Source organism: Ictidomys tridecemlineatus, chromosome 7, assembly GCF_052094955.1.
Source record: "Ictidomys tridecemlineatus isolate mIctTri1 chromosome 7, mIctTri1.hap1, whole genome shotgun sequence".
NCBI classification, from domain to species: domain Eukaryota; kingdom Metazoa; phylum Chordata; class Mammalia; order Rodentia; family Sciuridae; genus Ictidomys; species Ictidomys tridecemlineatus.
In genome coordinates, this window is record NC_135483.1 from 105,440,694 (window position 1) to 105,462,483 (window position 21,790).

Sequence of the window (21,790 nt, forward strand, 5' to 3'; positions counted from 1 at the left end):
GAACCCTGTTTTCCCACAAACCTTATTTTGTTTTCTACAGGTATAATTTTTTGATCGTGATATGGACCCTTATTTATTTTGAATTGGGTGTAAATATTTCAGGGCATTCTGCCCAAGAGCATTATTAATTTATAGTAGAAACTAGCTGTGCTCATTGGTTATGGTAACCCCCCAGCTATATGTGGTCTTTTAAATGGAAATTAACTAAAATTGAAGATTTAGTTACTTAGTCATTGTAGCAATATTTGAAGTGCTCAGTAGCCACAGGCAGTTAGTAACTACTACACTGAACAACACAGAGTATTTACATCATTACAGGAAGCTCTGTTGTACTTATAATGTTAACCATAGTATATGCAATATGTAGCCTGCAATACACACATAACATTTCTAATTTGATTTTTTGGGGGTTTTATACTTCAAACTCATTTATTCCTATTAGAAGAGGTATGTAAGAAAAATAACCTTTGTTCCATTTGTGTCATGACGGGCAAAAAATGTATGGTTTTGTGCTCCCTTGTGTTCTAGGAAGGAAGAGGCTACTATGAGCAGACTGGTGTCGGTCCGCTGCCTGTCGTTCTGTTCAATGGAATGCCCTTTGAAAAGGAACAGCTAGATCCTGATGAGCTGGAAACCATCACAATGCACAAAATCCTGGAGACTACTACCTTCTTCCAAAGAGCTGTGTACTTGGTGAGTAGCATTTCAGGGCTGACTTTGAAAGAAACGAGTTTGCTTATGTTTTTGATGCTTCTGTAGTTGGCAGTAAAACTCTCTTGCAAGAGAACAGTTAGCTTTCATTTTTGTAGCTTCTGTAGTATGCAGTAAAACTCTTTAAGCAGCACTGTTTTCTGTGTGCCACTAATTGGTTTGCAGACTCCTGGAAACTCTTGCTATAAAGAAAAATATTCATAAAACTTCTGTATAGTATAATTGAAATAACAATTTTTATTGGTTTCAGGATTAAATGTTTATTTTATTATTATTATTATTTATTTACAATGCTGGGAACACCATATTTACTCTATATATCCAATTTATTTAAGTCTCACTTATTCCACTATAAGTGATGTTCATGTTTAACTCTTATACAATCTGATTTTACATATCATCACTTTTCCAGGAGAGTCTAATATTAAGACAAAAGTTTAAAAAAGAATATACAGTTTCTTCACATATAAAGCTGACCTTAATTGAGTATCCTAAAAGGGTATGTAAAATAAGAATGAGTAAGGTTTAATATATTTTAGAAATATACTCATATTAGAAAATGGTTCATATAAAGAACCTAAAAGCAGATAATTATTAATAACAATACTATGAACATAAATTCCATATATACACTTTCTCCAAACCCTTCTACCTCTAATATTCAATTTTAAACTGATAGAGAAAATAACTGATAAATATTTACTCCCTGATAATCACCATAGCATTCCAGCACAGTAAGCAGAGGTCTTATCAATTCTAGTTTTGTTTGTTTGTAGTACAAGGGATTAAACCCAGGAGCTTGTATATGTTAAACAAGTACTCTATCACCAAGTTACACTTCCAGTCCTTTTAAAATTTTGAGACAAGTTCTTGCGAAGTTTGTCCAAATATGCTGGGTGCCGCAGTCTGGATGGGCACGAAATCACGAGCCACTCAAGTAGGAACAAACTTTATTTCTTGAAACTGCTGCCAATGCCCCGTGCGTTCCTGGGAAGCTTGGCGTTCTCCCGGCTCCCAAGAGGAAGTTCCTCCTCTGGAATTCCCTCCTACCGCACTTCCCCAATCAATGGGAACTCTCCAGGAGTCCCAATGGGACAGCAGGAGTCCAATATCCATATGAATGCAAATCTTTTTTTTTTTAAAGAGAGTGAGAGAGGGGAGAGAGAGAGAGAGAGAGAGAGAGAGAGAGAATTTTTTTAATATTTATTTTTTAGTTCTCGGCAGACACAACATCTTTGTTGGTATGTGGTGCTGAGGTTCGAACCCGGGCCGCAAGCATGCCAGGCGAGCGCCCTACCGCTTGAGCCACATCCCCAGCCCCATGAATGCAAATCTTAACATAATCATATCATCTCAATGGCTAGCTGGCGTCACCTTTCAACCCAAAATGCCATGCATCATATTACTTGGCTGTGGCTCTTAGCATCTCCCCCCCTTCTGTTTAATTAAGCAACAAGCAATGTGGCTAGGGACTGTGCCTGTTAGGTTTGTCCAATTCAACATATGGTTCTTACCCGTCATCGGATAACTGGGATAACTGACCTCTAGGCGTCAGCCTCCTGTCTTAGGTTGATACCACTGCAATTGGATCATACCCGTCACTGACTACCGGTCCAGCATATAGCCATACTTGTGGATAGGCCTATGTACCAGTGGGGGGGTGAGGTTCTTTGCCTCACCTCTGTTGGCCCCCAAAATTAGACCATCACTAGTAGAAGGGAGGAGGATACAGAAATGCCACGACACCAAGTCAATTGACAGCTCTTTAGGAAAAATTGCAACACTGGCGACACATCAGCAAAGATACGCCAGCAGTACCATAATTTGATGCACCAACAGATAGATCACAATGCATACAAGTGATACATAGTCCAGGCAAGTTCTGTAAGCAGTTCAAAGCGGAGGAATCTATCAATATGTCCATATCCTCCCAAAATAAATCGACTTCTTGAATGAGCATTACTTGTTCAGTTATTATTCATTGATCCATCAGTTTATACAGTTTGTTGTGATAATTATCGAAGAAACTGTAATTTGGTTTTATCTTTGTCTTCACCGGCACTGGGATGAAGAATGGAATTCTGACAATGATGCATCTATCTGGTATTGATGCTATTGACATGCTTAGTAAGACCACAGTTGATACCTGCAAACTCTACACCTCTTCCTGTTATCCAACATAAAGTCTTCTTACATTTCAGTCCCCGGAATACTCAGGTCCATAAAACAGAGCATCTTCTTCCTACAAATTAAGTACCTGCTCCTGGAGCGGACGGAGGGCACCAAAGCCGGAGCCGAGTCTATTTTGTTTATTTTTATATGGTACTGAGGATCGAACCCAGTGCCTCACAGGGGCGAAGTAAGCGCTCTATCCCTGAGCCACAACCCCAGCCCCTGTTGTTTGTATTCTTAATAGCTGCCATTCTGACTGGTGTGACATGAAAATCTCAGAGTAGTTTTGATTTGCATTTCTTTAATTGCTAGAGATATTGAACATTTTTTCATATGTATGTCATCTTCTGAGAAGTATCTGTTCAGTTCCTTGGTCCATTTATTGACTGGATTATTATTATTTTTTTGGTGCTAAAGTTTTTGAGTTCTTTATATATCCTAGAGATTAGTGATCTATCTGATGTGTATGTGGTAAAAATTTGCTCCCATTCTGTAGGCTTTCTGTTCACCTCACTGATTGTTTCTTTTGCTGAAAAGAAGCTTGTTAGTTTGAATCCTTTCCATTTATTGATTCTTGATTTTATTTCTTGTGCTATGTGAGGGCCTAATCTGACATGAGTTTTGGGCCTACTTTTTCTTGTGTTAGATGCAGTGTCTCTGGTTTAATTTGTAGATCCTTGATCCACTTTGAGTTGAGTTTTGTGCATGGTGAGAGATAGGGCTTTAATTTCGTTTTGTTGCATATGGATTTTGAGTTTTCCTAGCACCATTTGTTGAAGAGGCTATCCTTTCTCCAATATATGTTTTCAGCGCCTTTGTCTAATATGAGATAACTGTAATTATGTGGGTTTGTCTCCGTGTCCTCTATTCTGTACCATTGGTCTACAAATCTATTTTGGTGCCGGTACCATGCCATTTTTGTTTCTTTTCCTATGCCACCTGCTTCACTCTTGCTAAGGATGGCTTTAGCTATTCTGGATCTCTTATTTTTCCAGATGAATTTCATGACTGCTCTTTCTGTTTCTATGAGGAATGTCATTGGGATTTTGATTGAAATTGCATTAAATCTTTATAGTGCTTTTGGTAGTATGGTCATTTTGACAGTATTAATTCTGTCTATCTAAGAACAAGAACGATCTTTCCATCTTCTAAAGTCTTCTTTAATTTCTTTCTTAATCATTCTGTAGTTTTAATTTTGGAGGTCTCTCACCTCTTTTGTTAGGGTGATTCCCAAGTATTTTATTTATTTATTTTTTTGATGCTATTATAAATAGGGTAGTTTTCCTAGTTTCCATTTTAGAGGATTTGTAACTGGTATACAGGAATACCTTTTATTTATGGGTGTTGATTTTGTATCCTGCTACTCTGCTGAATTCATCTAGTAGTTCTAGAAGTTTTCTGGTAGAATTTTATGGGTCTTATAGGTATAGAACATATGGTCGGCAAATAGTACTAATTTGAATTCTTCTTTTCCTATCTGTGTCCCTTTAATTTCTTTCATCTGTCTAATTGCTCTGGCCAGTGTTTCAAGACCTATCTATTTTAAATAGAAATGATGAAAGAGGGCATCCTTGTCTTGTTCCAGTTTTTAGAGGGAATGCTTTCAATTTTCTCCATTTAGAATGATACTGGCCTGGGGCTTAGCATAGATAGCCTTTACGATGTTGAGATATATTCCTAATATCCCTAGTTTTTCTAGTGTTTTGGACATGAAGCAGTGCTGTATTTTTTCGAATGCTTTTTCTGCATCTATTGAGATGATCATATGATTCTTATCTTTGAGTCTGTTGATGTGATGAATTACATTTATTGATTTCCATATGTTGAACCAGCCTTTTATCCTTTGGATGAGCCCCACTTGATCGTGGTACACTATCTTTTTGATATGTTTTTGTATTTGATTTGTCAGAATTTTATTGAGGATTTTTACATCTATGTTCATTAGAGATATTCTCTTAAGTTTTTTTTCTTTGATATGTCTTTGCCTGGTTTTGGAATCAGGGTGATATTGGACTCATAGAATGAGTTTAGAAGTCTCTCTTTATTGATATTCTTCTTTGAAGGTGTTGTAGAACTCAGTTGTGCATTCATCTGGTCCTGGGCTTTTCTTGGTTGGTAGGATTCTGATGGTGTCTTCTATTTCAGTGCTTGAAATTGATCTGTTTAATTTGTGTATATCATCCTGATTCAGTTTGGACAAATCATATGACTCTAGAAATTTGGCGATGCTTCGATATTTTCTATTTTATTGGAGTACAAATTTTCCAAATAATTTCTAATTGCCTTCTGTGTTTTTTTAGTGTCTATCATATTTCCTTCTTATCATGGATGTTTGTAACTTGAGTTTTGTGTCTCCTCTTCGTTAGCATGGCTAAGGAGTTATCAATTTTATTTATTTTTTTCAAAGAACCAACTTTCTGTTTTTGTCAATTTTTTCAATTGTTTCTTTTGTTTTAATATTATTGATTTTGGCTCTGATTTTAATTATTTCCTATCTTCTGGTGTTGATTTGTTCTTCTTTTTCTACGACTTTCAGGTGGAATGTTGGGTCATTTATTTGTTGACTTTTTTTCTTCTAAGGAATGAGCTCAGTGGAATGAACTTTCCTCTTAGTACTCTCTTCATAGTGTCCTAGAGATTTTGATATGTTGTATCAGTATTCTCATTTACCTCTAAGAATTTTTTAATATCCTCTTTGTTATCTTTTGCAACCCATTATTCATTTAATAGCATATTATTTAGTCTCCAGGTGTCAAGAAGCTTCTATTTTTTATTTTATCATTGATTTCTAATATCATTCCATTATGATTTGATGTAATGCAGGTAGTATCTCTATTTTTTTGTATTTGTTTAGAGTTGCTTTGTGGCATAATATGTTGTCTATTTTAGAGAAGGATCCATGTGCTGCTGAGAAAAAAATGTATTGACTCATTGATGGATAAAATATTCTACATGTTAGTTAAGTCTGAGTTATTGATTGTATTGTTAAGTTCTATAGTTTCTTAGTTTAGCTTTTATTTGGAAGATCTATCTAGTGATGAAAGAGGTGTGGTAAAGTCACTCAGAATTATTGTGTTGTGGTCTGTTTGACTCTTGAACTTGAAAAGAGTTTGTTTGAAGGTATAGATGCTCCATTGTTTGGGGCACATATATTTATAATTGTTATGTCTTGTTGATGTATGGTTGCCTTGAGCAGTACAAAGTATCCTTCTTTATCCTTTTTGCTTAACTTTTTCTTGAAGTCTACTTTATTTGATATGAGGATGGAAATCCCAATGATTTTTCCCAACCTTTCACCTTTAGTCTGTGTCTTGTCTTATGAGATGAGTCTCTTGAAGGCAGCATATTGTTGGGTCTTTTTTCTTTTTTCAAATCTAATCTGCCAGTCTGTATCTTTTGATTGGTGAGTGTAGGCCATTATTCAGGATTATTATTGAGACATGATTTGTATTCCTGGTCATATTTATTTATTTTTGGTATTTAACTTGACTTTGTTTAGTATTTAGTTTAGTGTAATACCTCCCTTTGCTAATTTTCATTGTTGTTTTTCGTTTTCTCCTCACAGAATATTTTGCCAAGGATGTTCTGTAGTGCAGACTTTCTTGTTGTAAATTCTTTTAACTTTTAATCATGGAAGATTTTTATTTCATCAAATCTAAAGCTTAATTTTGCTGTATATAAGATTCTTGATTGGCATCCATTTTCTTCCAGAGCTTGGTATATGTTGTTCCAGAATCTTCTAGCTTTCAGGGTCTGGGTTGAACAATCTATAAATATCTTAATTGGTTTTCCCCTGTATGTAATCTGACTCCTTTCTCTTGTGACTTTTAAAATTCTCTCCTTATTCTGTATGCTAGGTATTTTCATTATAATGTGCCTTGGCGTGGATCTATTTTGATTTTGTACATTTGGTATCCTGTAAGCCTCTACGTATTTGATTTTTCCATTTCATTTTTCATGTTTGGAAAATTTCCTGATAGTAATTCATTGAATAGGTTGTTCATTCCTTTGGTTTGTAACTCTGTGCCTTCCTCTATCCCAGTAATTCTTAAATTTGGTCTTTTTATGCTATTCCATAATTCTTGAATGTTCTGCTCATGGTTTCTTACCATCTTTGCTGTGTGGTCAACATTCTTTTCAAGATTATATATTTTGTCTTCTTTGTCTGAGGGCCTGTCTTCCAAGTGATCTAATCTGTTGGTGATGCTTCTGTTAAGCTTTTAATTTGGTTTATTGTTTCTTTCATTTCAAGGATTTCTGTTTCTTGTTGAAGTCATCTTTTGCTTCCTGTATTTGCTTATTTAGCTCTTTCTTGAAATGATCTTCTGCTGCCTGTATTTTCTCTCTTATATCATCCTTCAATTCATTTTAGCCATGTACATCCCAATTTTAAGAATAATCATCTATTTTGTCTCCTAATATTGAACAGTGCTTCTAGATTTTCACAGTGCTACAGTGAATATTATAAATGTGTATCTTTGTACATTTTTGAAAATGAATACCAAGAATTAGAACTGTGTGTCAGAGTAGTGCACATTTTAAATTTTGGTCTAAACTCACTGTTCAAGAAGATATGCAATATAGATGGTATGAACGTCAAAATACATAAATAAATGTAAGGATATATAGTCACAAACAACATCTAATTGGGAGTTTTTAGATTTGTTTATATTCAATTAATAATTTTTTTAAAGTGCTTTTATGTTGAATATTTTAAGTATGATAAATTTTGTAGATTTCCAGTTACTAACTCTAAGATCACTTTTAAGAAATACAATTATTTGTATAATATGAAATACACAAAAGAGTTGACTAAATGACAGATGATTTCTCCTCCCTACAGTGTAATCATGACTTAAGAGATGCAGGGTTACTTGAATTCCTGAGATTGAAAAAAACTACGAGCGATTTTATTACAAAGCATATTATCTGATTGATAATAGTGCTTTGACTTTCCCTTTAGAAAAAAGGGAGCTATTAGTAGATCTCAGTGAATTTCTGCTTGTGTTCATTCTATTGTGTATCTACTTGGTGCTATGGATTGAACCTAGGGATGCTCTACCACTTAACTATGTTCCCAGTCTTTTTTATTTTTTATTTTGAGACAGGATCTTAATAAATTGCTGAGGCTAACCTCAAACTTATGATACCTTTCCCCCAGCCTCCTAAGTTGCTGGAATTACAGGTGTGAGCCACTGTACTGGGCCTGCTTATATTAACTCTTAACTGATTTGAAGTGCTTGCTTTTTCTCTGAGGAAGCACAGTAGTATGTAGAGAGAACGTTTGCATTTCATACTCTCTTCTTATTAGCTCTGTAACTTTTAGTAAGTTGCTTAACTTTTCTGTGCCTTAGTCTTCTGATCTTTAAAATGAATGTTAATAACATCTACCTCACATTGGTGATGTAGTTAGAGATTCTGCACATAAAACACCTATCTATCTATGTTTGGCAATGACATGTAACTTCTGTCTTTAGCTGTTATCAACATAAAGAAGCTATTATCAAGCTGATAGTTTTTTTTTACTTCCTAGTGAATTATTATCGGAGATATTTGCATAACACCCCTGTCCCCTCTGTTTATTTTTTTACTGTAGGGTGAACTGTCCCACGATCAAGATGTGGTAGAGTATATCATGAACCAGCCGAATGTTGTTCCACGAATCAATTCCAGGATTTTGACAGCTGAGCGAGAGTACCTGGATTTAACAGCAAGTAGTAAGGAGCATTTCAGGAACAACTTTTGGATTTTTGATTTGTGCTTCAAATTCTTTTCATTTATTAGACTGTAATGTTAATAAGAAACCCAAGGTTATAACACAATTTGATTTTTTTAAACTCATTGCACCTTGAGTTCATAATATGAGCTTTCAAATTCATAAGAATTCCCTTCTAAAGAAGATGAATTCTTCCTAGGTAAAACCAGAAAGTTTATCTTTGGAAAACATTCAGTGCCACTTAAATACCAACTTATTGGCATTCTTACAGTCAAATAGCAGTTGAGGTTTCTTAATTCTCTAGATTTAGTCATTTGTAATGTCAACAAATATCTCCAAAGATTTTACTCTGAGAACATAAGAATACCTTTAAAAAATATAGCAGCTTCATTGAGGTATAATGTATATGCTGTAAAACTCAACCTTTTTTTTGGTCTTCCTAAAGATGGAACCCAGGTTCTAACACTTGCTAGGCTATTCCTTACCATTGAGCTATATCCCCATCCCACAGTTTAGCCTTTTGGAGTGCACAACTTTATGGTTTTTAGTTCATTCTCAAAGCTGTGCGGTCATCACTATCTAACTTTGGAACGTTATCATCGCCCGAGAAGAACCCACGGGCCACTGTCCACCCCCGACTCCTCCTGTCCCCCGGCAGCCCAGTTCCTATTTTTCCTATTCTGGACGTTTTATTATTGGAAGCCTTTTGTGCTTGGCATTTTTCCTTTAGCATATTTCTGTAGCTCTTCTATGTTGTAGCATATCAGTAAATATTTCATTCCTTTTTAGTGGCTTAAATATTCCATTTTGTGGACTATTCCACTCTTTCCTCAGTTGATAGATATTAGATGTTTTCCATAGCAATACCTTTTAAGAACTTGGTTATGCCGTCATGCAGTTTGTTTCTTATTCTTTCCACTGGGACTCTGCAGGCCACTTCAGCAAACACCTATAAATAAGGTGAAGCTGTCATCATCGCTGGGGAAGGAAAGGTGAAATCATAACCAAGTGTATTTGTTGGTGTATTTGGGTATAATTAAAATGCAAATCTATTTATAGTTCTTATGACTAATCTACTTGAGACTGAATTTCTTTCCTTTTAGGTAGAAAAAAATGTAAATTTATGCTTATTTGAAAAATATAATGTATTTATATTCATAAACATAACACACAGAGGAAAAATAAATATATGCTTATATGTTAAAAAGAAACTGCTCAAAAAATGAACTGTGTTAGCTTCTTACTAGAAGTTTTTTTTTGGGGGGGGTGGTGTTGTGTGTGGTACCAGGGATTGAACTCGGGGCACTTGACCATTGAGCCACATCCCCAGCCCTATTTTGTGTTTTATTTATAGACAGGGCCTCACTGAGTTGCTTAGCGCCTTGCTTTGGCAGAGGTTGGCTTTGAACTCAGGATATCCCAAGCCCCTGGGAATACAAGCATGTGCCACTGTGCCTGGCTTTTAGCACAAGTTTTAATAGAGTAAGGCAAGCAGTATTACCTACCATTCTTTGTTCTGAGCTTTGTTGTTTTATCATTTTTAATTAGATTTGAAGGGCAGTGTTTGGAGTATCTATGCATAAGGAGCATGGTAGCAGTTGGGGGTTTGGGGATTTCCTTTTCCACCAAAGGGTGTAGTGATGAGCTGTGAAAGAGTGCTGGTCTGTAATGGCATAGCTGCAATTTGCACTTTGAAGCAAGTGCAGATATTAGTGAGCAGGCACTGGCATCCTCCTGACCTTCACCTATCTAATCTTCTCTGGTCTTTACTGATTGGGACCTTTTAAGAAGAGTATTAGTCAGATTTCTGTCACCTGTGACCAAATACCTAAGAAAACCAAATTAAAAAGGAGGAATAGTTTATTTTGGCTCATGGTTTCAAAAGTTGTATTCCGTGGTCAGTTAGCTCTGTTGTTCTTGGACCTGTAGCAAGCAGAACACTCTATTGGGAAGTGAATGGTGGAGCAACACTGCTCATTTCCTAGTGGCAGGAAGCAAAACGAGATGGGAAAGGCCTGGGGTCCCAATATCGCCTTCAAGTGTCCCAATCATCTAACTTCCTTTCACTTGGCCCCATCTCCTAAAGGTTCCACCACCTCCCAGTTGCACCGCAGGTTGACAACCAAGTCTTTAACATAGAATCCTTTGGAGTACATTTTTAAGATTCACACCATAACAAAAAGGATCCTTGCTTTAAGACTGTGGTGTTCTTTCTCTACCCTCATGTGTGATGTCATGCGACATGTTTTCCAGTATAAGACAATCAGGATGCTTCAAAATTTTTTTTTAATTTGTTCCTCTTAGTTTTACATTACAGTAGAATGTATTTTGACATCATACAAACATATAGTACAACTTCCCATTTATGTGGTTCTACATAATGTGGAGTTACATTGTTGTGTATTTATATATGAACATAGAAAAGTTATGTCTGATTCATTCTACTGTTTTTTCCATCCTCCCTTCCCTTCATTCCCTTTTGTCTAATCCAGTGAACTTCTATCCCACCCACACTCCACTGCCCACTTATTGTGTTAGCATCCAAATGTGAGAGAGAATATTTGGCCTTTGGTGTTTTGGGATTGGTTTATTTCACTTAGCATGATGTTCTCCTGTTCTATCCATTTACAGGCAAATGTCAGCATTTCATTCTTCTTTATGGTGGAGTAATATTCTATTGTGTATATGTGCTGCATCTTCTTTATCCATTCATCTGTTGAAAGGCACCTAGGTTAGTTCCATAGCTTAGCTATTGTCAATTGAGCTCCTGTAAAACATTGATGTGGCTGTGTTACAGTAGTATTTTAATTCCTTTGGGTATATGACCAGGAGTGGGATAACTGCGTCAGATGATGTTTCCATTCCAAGTTTTCTGAGGAATCTCTATACTGCTTTCCATAGTGGCTGCAGCAATTTGCAGTTCCACCAGCAATGTAGGAGTGTAACTATTTTCCCATCCTCATCAATAGTTGTTGTTACTCGTATTTTTGATAGTTGTCATTCTGACTGGCGTGAGATGAAATTTCAGTGTAGTTTTAATTTGTATTTCTCTAATTGCTACTGATGTTGAACATTATTTTCATATATTTGTTGACCAGTCATATTTCTTCTTTTGTGAAGTGCCTGTTAAGTTTCTTTGCCCATTTATTGATTGGGTTATTTGTCTTGGAGTGCAGGGGGTTAAATTTTTTGAGTTCTTTATATATCCTGGAGATTAATGCTCTATCTGAGGTGCAGGTGGCCAATTTTTTTTTTTTTTCCCATTCTGGAGACTCTCTCTTCACGTTCTTGATTGTTTCCTTTGCTAAGAAGAAGCTTTTTAGTTTGATAAAATCCCGTTTATTGATTCTCAATTTTCTTCTTGTGCTTTAGGAGTCTTGTTGAAAAATTCGGTACCTAATCCAATATGGTGAGATTTGGGCTTACTTTTTTCTTCTAATAGGTGCAGGGTCTCTGGTCTAATGCTTAGGTCCTTGATCCACTTTGAGTTGTTTTGTGTAGGATGAGAGATAGGGTTCTAGTTTCATTTTGTTTCATATGAATATTCCAGCTTTCCTAGCACCATTTGTTGAAGAGGCTATCTTTCCTTCAATGTATGTTTGTGGCTCCTGTGTCTAGTATGAGATAACTGTATTTATGTGGGTTTGTCTCTGTGTCTTCTATTCTGTACCATTTGTCTTCATGTCTGTTTTGGTGCCAATACCATGCTGTTTTTGTTACGTTAGCTCTTTATATAATTTAAGGACTGGTATTGTGATGCCTCCTGCCTCACTTTTCTTGCTGAGGAGTGCTTTGGGTATTCTGGGCCTCTTATTTTCCAAATGAATTTTATTACTGTTTCTTCTATTTCTGTGAAGAATGTCATTGGAACCTTAATTAGAATTGCTTTAAATCTGTATAGTGCTTTTGGTACTATGGCCATTTTGACAATATTAATTCTGCTTATCCAAGAACATGGGAGATCTTTCCATATTCTAAGGTCCTCTTCACTTACTTTAGTATTCTGTTGTTTTCATTATAGAGGTCCTTCATCTCTTTTGTTAGATCGGTTCCCAAATATTTTATTTTTTTAAGGCTACTGTGAATGGGAATAGTCTTCCTAATTTCTCTTTTAGTTGATTTATCACTGATGTATAGGAACATAATTGATTGATGGGTGTTAATTTATATCCTGCTACTTTACTGAATTCATTTATGAGTTCTAGAAGTTTTCTGGTGTAGTTTTTTGGGTCTTCTAAATATAGAATTATGTCACCCCCAAATAGTGATGGTTTGAGTTCTTCTTTTCCTATTCGTATCCCTTTAATTTCTTTCTTCTATTGCTCTGACTACAGTTCCCAGAACTATGTTGAATAGAAGTGGTGAAAGTGACTATCAAGGTACTTTCTTTTCTTTCTTTCTTTTTTTTTTTAACTTGTTTTAATTATTTATACATGATAGCAGAATGCATTTTGGTTTATTGTACACAAACAAAGCATAGCTTCTCATTTCTCTAGTAGTATATGATGTAGAGTTGTACTATATGTGCCATCAAAAATGTACCTAGAGTTATGATGTCCATCTCATTTCAGAGTACTTTCTTGAGTGAAAAAATAGATGGGTAGTGGGTGCACAGACAAGTAGATAGGTAAGCGGGCAAGCAGGTGTTCTTGGAGAACAGTAATGGGGAAAGGTGTGTGTATTATGTTGTAATAGGAATTAAGGTGGGGTAGATTGCTTGAGGCAGTCTTTTTATGATAGTAGACAGCAGACCATTTTATGGGAAGAAATTACCCGGTAGTTTACAGCAAGGGAATGACTTGATGAAACTGAGGTCTTAGCAGGAGTGATCTCATTAACCATGATAATAAGAATGCTACCTTTGGGAAGTAATTGAAGAAAATACTTACTTAAAAATGGTGAAAATGACTTTTTGTTTCTGTTAAGGTTAGAGAAAAAATGTTATTTTCTTAGACATGGAAAGTAAAAATCATATTCTTCTTATATCTTCCCCCTGTGATCTAGAGAGGAGTATACTCTAGTGATGAACTAGAATAAGGAGAGATGAATTGAGAGGATCTCTAAGAGATCTCTAAGAGTTGCAAAGTGACAGTGGAAACAGGATGCATTTAAACCATTAAACTGATGCATATGCATACATGATAGATTTGTGAGGCATGTTCATGACTCATTAACTTTGTGTCTTGAAGTTTGATCAATGGGGTAGGGATCATGCTGTGAACTTGTTCAGTACACATGGAACTAAACATATTGTTTCACTCGTGTATTTTTATACATCTTATTATGATCAAAGCAGGTAATAAGTTGAATATTAGCAGTATATTCAACTGAAGTATATTAATTATACATCTATTTCATTTTTTCTTTTCCCAGATAACTTCTTTGTGGATGATTATGCTAGATTTTCTGCCTTGGATTCCCAAGGCAAGACTGCTGCTCTAGCTAATAGTATGAACTATCTGACAAAGAAAGGTAATTTATTTGGGGCTTATCTTGGATTTAATATTTTTTCTTGTTGTTTTGGTATTTATAAACATAATTTAATCTTAATATCTGGGGAATGAGATTTCACAATTTCTTTTAACTTTTTGAGTCTATAGAAAATGCCTATTTAAAATTTAATTCTTTATATATGTTTAAAAATTCAAATGTTATCTTTATAAATTTTATATTAGCTATTAAAGTTAAAAGGGAAAAATCCTTTAAGGTTCAAAATGGGAAAATATGATATAAAAATGGGTTAATGGATTGAAAATAGGTTTTTACTTGCCTCTTCAGTGACACCATAGAGTAATTTTATTTTAGAGTTTATAAGATAAACTAGGTTCTAGAAAGACTGGTGTAAATTTTTTAAACTGATTTTTTTGAAAATGTAGAGTTGCTTAATTAAGCTAAGACTGTGTAAAATAATGCTTTTTCACTAGCAGGGAGATTCTTTCCCTCTCTGTTCATATTTACTATCCTTTCAAAAAAGCAATGCCTATCATTTAACATAGCTCCATATTTATCCCTGTGATGATCTTCTCCTAGGGAGGATTTCTGGTTCCTCGGGTATATATGAGTATAGGCAACTACCCTACTAGGTTCCTCTAAGAAATTGTTTTAGTGGTCCTGGGACAGTGCTGTAGCACTGAAGAGATTAAAGAACTGAAAGAAGCAGAGATCGTGTTATCCATCATTTAATCTTTTGACTCTTATAGTGGGCGTTAATTATAGAAATGACATTTTGTTTTTCTTCTACTCTTTTTCCTTCACCTTTGTCCAGGAATGTCCTCCAAGGAAATCTATGGTAACTCAAAACTTCAGAATGTTTTATTCTTTTTCTTAATTATCTGATGTTTATATGATGTTGCTGGAACTTGTGGGTAACAATAGGCTATATTAATGCAGAGAAATTTTGCAAAAGTTTTTGCAGAGCATAATAGTTTCTAGTTATCAGTTGATGTGATTAAAGTCTATTCTGTGTTACTCACATGTTTCATTCTATATGTTAACAGATCCCCAGACCTCCTAATTAATCAGTGCATGTTCTTCATTTCTAATTAAGCCACTTGAAAGTTTACTCTGCTTTCATTTTAGTAGAGAAGTTTCACTACTTTTGCTTTGTATCTTCATTAAACTGGTCATTTTCTTTCTTTTTTGCATGGTTTTTAGAAATTATTTGGCTTCGTAACAATATCTAAGATGTGCTTTTTTCTTTCAATTCAGTTTGCTATTTTTTTGTTTGTTTGTTTGTTTGTTTTTTACAGATGATTCTTTTATCAGGCCAGTAACTTTCTGGATTGTTGGAGATTTTGATACTCCTTCTGGAAGGCAGTTATTGTATGATGCTATCAAACATCAGGCAAGTACCTAGGACTTCATTTTGTAATTTTGTTTGAGACTGCAGTTGTCCTCCTAGGTGTCTCTGTGCTGATGTGATCATTCTGATGGGTATTGGGAGCCCTGCTTGCTTAGTGCTTGAGGGGAAAGAGTGTTAGGTCTTCAGAGGTCTGTCAGCTCCTAAGAAATGAGATCAAAGACTGTAGTGTCCTGGCTTTATTTAAAGGAATACATTCTTTTAGCGAAAAAAAAAAATTAGTGAGACCATATCAGACAAGTTTCTCTTGGGTGACTGTGTTCTTGCTCCAGAGATGCTACGGAGATCTTGTGTATCACAGAGAGAGATTCAAGAGAGGCCAACTTTTCAGAAAAGTAGATCAAGTTACACAGAGGAATATTCACAGAGATGCTCTGAAAGATGTTGCATATGAGAAGAAGGACTTGAGTGAATGACAATGCTGAGTGGTTGACAAGAAGCTTTCTTCTAGAAAGTACTGTTGTCAAAGGATGAGGGGTCAAAATTATTTTACCTGAACTATTTGAATTTGCAGCTTCATTCAGACTTCACTACCCTCTTTGTGTCTCCTTTCCTTCCCGTGCCCTCAGAAAGGCTTACTGAAATAAGGAAGTACATAGATGATTTCAATTTTATTATGGTGCCAAGTACATCTATTGTGCAAGGTTAAGTCAGAGGCAGTTCTAGTGAAAGGTGATTTATGTATGAGGCACTAACAAGCTGATGAACCACTCAGATGGTATTTGAGTGGGAGAACTGGGAAGGAGAATACCGTTTCAAAACATATTTTTATTGAGGTAAAATAAAGATTAATAAGTGCTCAAATCATAGGATAGTGTGTTACCCATGTGACCCCTACTCAGATCAAGAAATAGAGAATTCTTCAATTCCTGAAATCCCTCCCCCACCAATTCCCCGGTCACTACCCACTCTCTTACCTCTTCTCACATCACAGAACATCTATCTGTGTTTTTCTTTATTTAACTGGAATCTTAGTATATGGATTTGTTTATAATTGGTTTCTTTGCTCAGTGATATTTAGTTCTTTTTCTCTGTGTAGTATTATATCTTAATGGCTGTACCATAAAATTTTGTTCTTTGTGTAAATGGTTTAAGGGGCCATTAAAGTTTTTAGTTAAAGTTTTTAGTTGGGGCCATTGTGAAGAATGAAGCTATGAATATTCTTATGTGTGTCTTTTGATACATAAGAATTTATGTTGCATATATTCTTGATACAAGCCCATTTTAGGTTTTATGGGTTCTAGATATCTTCTTCCACGTTGATTCCTATCTTTTCACTCAAGGCAAGATTAATTTTTAGTAGGCAGGTAGAAAGACCATATGCATGAAGACAGATTTGAGCGGGGCCCTGAAGAGTGATTGGAACTTATGGGAGAAAAGATGGAATGTAGTTGAGGTCCACAGGCCAGCCTGAGGCATGATGTTTGTTAGAAGAATGTAAAATGTGTTGGGGAAAATCAGGCTCTGATGGTCTGTAATGTCTGCTGTATTACAGGGGTGGTAAGAAATTAGGTTTGAAAGGAAGGTTTGGGCCAGTTAATGTAGGATTTTGAAGATGTGACTAGCATCCGAATCTCATTCTGAACATGGAGGAGAACTACTGAAGACTTTTAAGGGAGCAGTTATTTCACTCTTAGAGAACTTATGATTGGTGTTAATGCTGCTTTTTAAGTCTGAAGCATCTGCCTCATACTTCTTTATTCCATTTTGTGAATAGAAATCTAGTAACAATGTTAGGATAAGCATGATCAATAATCCAAGTGAAGAGATAAATTATGAGAACACTCAGATCTCCAGAGCAATCTGGGCAGCTCTCCAGACTCAGACCTCCAACTCTGCTAAGAACTTCATCACCAAAATGGCCAAGGAGGAGACGGCAGAGGCCCTAGCCAAAGGAGCTGACATTGGGGAGTTCTCGGTTGGGGTAAGGCTCCATGCGTTCCCTGTTCTGCCATAGCTGTTCACTCCCTTGGGCTTATGTGTCCTATTCAATATCAGGATTTGTGATTAGCTCGTGTCTCAAAGGACTTTTTTTTTCTCTTTAATTTAGAAGAATCTTTCTAAGAAATGATTCTGATGCGACCCTACTGTTGTTCCCCCCCGCTGTTCTGAGGATCAATCCCAGGGACTTGAATAGGCTAGGCAAGCACTCTGCCACTGAGCTACATCTCCTCCCTTTAGCTTTTAAACTTGCCTACGTTTCAGAGACAATGCCTTTTATTCAGTTTGAAAGACAGACAATATTTGATTTGTTTATAAAGTAAAAAAAAATGGAGATTTGAGCCACTTATGAGTTACAGGCTTCTCTGTTCTTGATATATTTCTAATAAAAGCCAGCATTTATTTATTTAGTTAATGTTACTTATTTTTGATAGTGTTTGTGGTTTTAAAATTTCTTATAAGATGCTAGTTATACTGAGTTTCAGTTAGAAAAAATAACTCTCTTGAAATTAACAAGATTTAAAAATGCAAAGTAAAGGTATGGAAAAACAGACTGCCAATTGAACAAATTACATGATAGAATAGGAGAAAGGAATGGGTATTTTATTGAGGGGGGGTGGAGAATTGAGACATAATGTTAATTTTGAAATTCACTTGTCATAAAAGAGCATTTTATGGTTTATTCATTGATTACTCATCATGGCTTGCTTAGTAACAATGACTTTTCCTTAAAAATGATTACTTCCCTAGGGCATGGATTTCAGTCTTTTTAAAGAGGTCTTTGAGTCTTCCAAAATGGATTTCATTTTATCTCACGCCGTGTACTGCAGGGATGTTCTGAAGCTGAAGAAGGGACAGAGGGCAGTGATCAGCAATGGAAGGGTGAGGAACTGTCAAGCTGAGACAAGCTTGACTTCACATTAGGTCCATGAACACTCTTTTGCAGCATGCTCCTCTGACCTAGTAAACTCTTCCAACAGAGCCACCTTCTTTCCAAAGGTGATTAGGGCTTCTGAGGTGCCAGTGATATTTCTGCTCCTGTTTTCAGGGAAGTGTGCTTTTGGATATAGAACCTTCTGCTGTTTGTGTCTTGACTGTGGGAAGTAGTGAGAGTGTGTTGGCTCTCAGAACCCAACTCAGTACAACTTTGATACATAGAAGTAGGCTTTATTACTGATATTTGGTGAGAACGGATGAAGACTACATTACATTACTACTTTACTCTGGAATTTGCTTACTGTAAAATAATGTGAAACACATACATGTATAATCTATGTGCCTGAGATATTAATAAGTAAACACATAACTATGAGTTGATTCATGATTCATGCTTTTCTTTTTATTTTTTCACTTTTTTTTTTTTTGGTTTGTACCTGCCATGGGTCTAAGGCATTTGGTGTATGAGATAGCTTGAGGCCAGTAGAGGGGCTTCTTAGCTGCTACTGCTGAATGGCTTGTCTGCTCTGACCACCTACTCTTCTTTTCCTCATAGATCATTGGGCCTCTGGAGGACAGTGAGCTTTTTAACCAAGATGATTTCCACCTCCTAGAAAATATCATTTTGAAAACTTCTGGGCAGAAAATAAAATCTCATATTCAGCAGCTTCGAGTAGAAGAAGATGTGTAAGTTTAGTCATAGAGAAATTAGTTCATGATATAGAGTTTATATTAATTAGACTTTTCTCACTATATATTGTTCACTACCTAGTCCAAGATGTTTTATTTCTGGCTTTAAATTGTAATAATCCTCATGTTTTAATTTATCTTTCTGTTAAAACAGCTAATTCATTTCACAGGCTGCTATTTAAAGAACTCAATTATCCCAGTTTTATTTATTTTTGATTCTGGTATGTTGTCAAACTTTTGATATGTAGACATAGCTTATTTATTCTTGGAATATCTACAGAAAGAGAGACTTTCTTATTTAATCTTATTTTCCTTCAGTTTTATTTTGTTCAGGAGAGGAAAGGCAGATTAAATACTTCTTTTCCTCTCCTCTCCTCCCAGTACAGAATATAGAGTTGTTGCTCTTGCATCCTCCAAAAGTGATGTTGGTTATTGTTGGCTTTTTATTTTAATTATTTTAATGCTTATTAACTAATGTATTTTAGTGAGTTATTTCTCTTAATGAAAGAAAGTATTTGAAAGGACCATGTACCTGCTATATAACTGGAGCTTGTAGTCACACAAACCTGATTTCTACACTAAATATCACATATATGTGTATTTTGAGGATATAGCTCTATATTTAATTGTTTTAATATAAGTTTTATATTTATTATTATTATTTGTGTGTGTGTGTGTGTGTGTGTGTCTTGCTTGGGATTGAACCCAGGGCCTTATGCATGCAAGGCAAGCACTCAACCAACTGAGCTATATCCTCAGCTACCTTTTTCCTCAGTAGCTGCACCATTTTATATTCCTACACATAAGGGTTTCTCCGAATCCTCATCAACACTTGTTAGTCCCTTTTTTTTTTTTTTAAATGTGTGTGTGTGTGGTTTTAATAGCCATCTTAATAGGTTTGAAGTGGTATTTCCTAGCAGTTTTGAGTTGCATTTCTGTAATCTTTAATGATGTTGGATGTCTTTTCACATGCAGATTGACCATTTGAATATCTTTGGGAAAATGTCACTTAAATTCTTTGCTTATATTTAATTGGGCTGTTTGGTTTTTTGTTATTGTTTAGTTGTAGGAATTCTTGATATATTCTGATGTCAGTTCCTTATTAGGTACATGTATTGCAGATATTTTCTCTTGATTTTAATTTATTTTTTTTTTTTACCAGGGAGTGAATTCAGGGGCATTCGACCACTGAGCCACATCCCCAGCCCTTATATTATTTTTAATAATATTTATTTTTTTAGTTTTCGGCGGACACAACATCTTTGTTTGTATGTGGTGCTGAGGATTGAACCCGGGCCACAGGCATGCCAGGCGAACGCGCTACCGCTTGAGCCACATCCCCAGCCCTTCTCTCCATTTTATGGGTTGCTTTTTCACTCTTTTGGTAGTATTCTTTGATTCATAGTTGGATGATATAAGATTTTAAAGTTGTCTTATTTTTCCTTCATCTTTTTCATGTACCATCTTGCTGTAGAGTTCAAGATTCACATTTTAGTGACATTTGACTTTGATAACTGCCAGAGTAGTCTATTTTTCAAGTCTCATGTAATCTTCTAGATTACATGATATCTTCTAGATATCTGTTTTAAAAATGATACCTAGGATCAAACACAGGGCCTAATGCATGCCAGACAAATTGCTGTTCCACTGAGCCGCATCCCCAACCCTGGAAATAAATGTTTTTTTCATCTTGGCCAATACCAGGGCTATAGAGAAAGAAGTTCCCTCCTACCTCCTACCTCAGTGGCTCTTGAGTGATGCCTCTTGTCCCAGGCTAGGAAATGCTTCCCTTATGCAAACCAGGAGATACCTCATGCATTGAAGCAACCATGTCACACCTAGACTTGGTTTGGCATGCCTTTGGAGCAATCCCTCTCTCTGTGGCTGCTTTCTGGGGAGCTCCTTATGTCTTTGTAGACTGTATCATTGCCAGACTCTTCCTATAAGACTCACTTTTTGCCAACAGGAAATGACCCTGGGTCTGTTCATCCCTATTTAGAGAAATAAGGTAGTCATGGAACTTCTAGGAAATTGATACTAAAACTCAGAGTCTCAGAATTCCCTTGCCGGTGTAGGGTTTTTATTAGTACCAAAGCAGCTTCATTTTGGAGTGGCTGCTCTGTTACAGTCACAGCTTGTATTCATAACCCAAACCTAAAGCCATAAGGCTGTTCTGAGCCTTCTGAAGCTTGACTGTGTACTCTTTATCCATGGTACTTTGTGAACCTGTAGGGAATTACTTGTTAACCTTCTCACACCATCCCACATAACTGGGTGTCCCTTGCCCTGTTTTGTGACCATGTTAAAGTATCACAGGCAGAAGATAGCCTGTTCTATCTGTATTCAGAATTAGTATTGAAAAATTAAACCAAAAAAGCCAATCTGATATAGTTCTTTTGTTCAAATAAAAATATATAAACTTGATTACAGTAGAAATATAGTCACAAGTGCTTTTAAAAAAAAAAAAAAAAAGTCTTAAAATAAAAGATTATTTAGGCTCCTGACGTAGTTCAAGATCTTTCTTGGTTAGAAATCAAGTTTAGGGATGGAGGTGTAGCTCAGTAGTAGAGTGCTTGCCTAGCATACTGAAGGCCGTGGGTTCATCCACCAGTACCACAAAAATAAAGAAGTCAACTTTAGAAGAAGTAGGGAAAACAAATACTTTTCCTTTCCAAATTGTTCACTATAGTGTTGATTGCAACAACATACGTATGTTTAATAGCTGCTTGGTTTAATAGATTATGATATGTGTATAGTATATTATA

The 21,790-nt window shown here is 35.8% G+C and overlaps 1 protein-coding gene across 7 annotated transcripts in view; it reads left to right on the plus strand.

The window, feature by feature from the left end:
* Window positions 1-21,790, plus strand: part of Uggt1 (UDP-glucose glycoprotein glucosyltransferase 1) — a 107,967-nt gene that overhangs the window by 55,596 nt on the left and 30,581 nt on the right. For 4 of the 7 annotated variants that reach the window (XM_078017285.1, XM_021721712.3, XM_040294219.2 and 1 more), the window contains 9 exons: window positions 529-693; window positions 8,480-8,600; window positions 12,934-12,978; window positions 13,973-14,071; window positions 14,865-14,888; window positions 15,349-15,443; window positions 17,176-17,382; window positions 18,150-18,281; window positions 18,892-19,022. In XM_078017285.1, the coding sequence (XP_077873411.1) occupies window positions 529-693; window positions 8,480-8,600; window positions 12,934-12,978; window positions 13,973-14,071; window positions 14,865-14,888; window positions 15,349-15,443; window positions 17,176-17,382; window positions 18,150-18,281; window positions 18,892-19,022 (1,019 nt within the window). The remainder of the gene's footprint in view (window positions 1-528; window positions 694-8,479; window positions 8,601-12,933; window positions 12,979-13,972; window positions 14,072-14,864; window positions 14,889-15,348; window positions 15,444-17,175; window positions 17,383-18,149; window positions 18,282-18,891; window positions 19,023-21,790) is intronic. The other 3 variants (XM_021721719.3, XM_013364459.4, XM_040294221.2) reach the window with 3 other exon arrangements.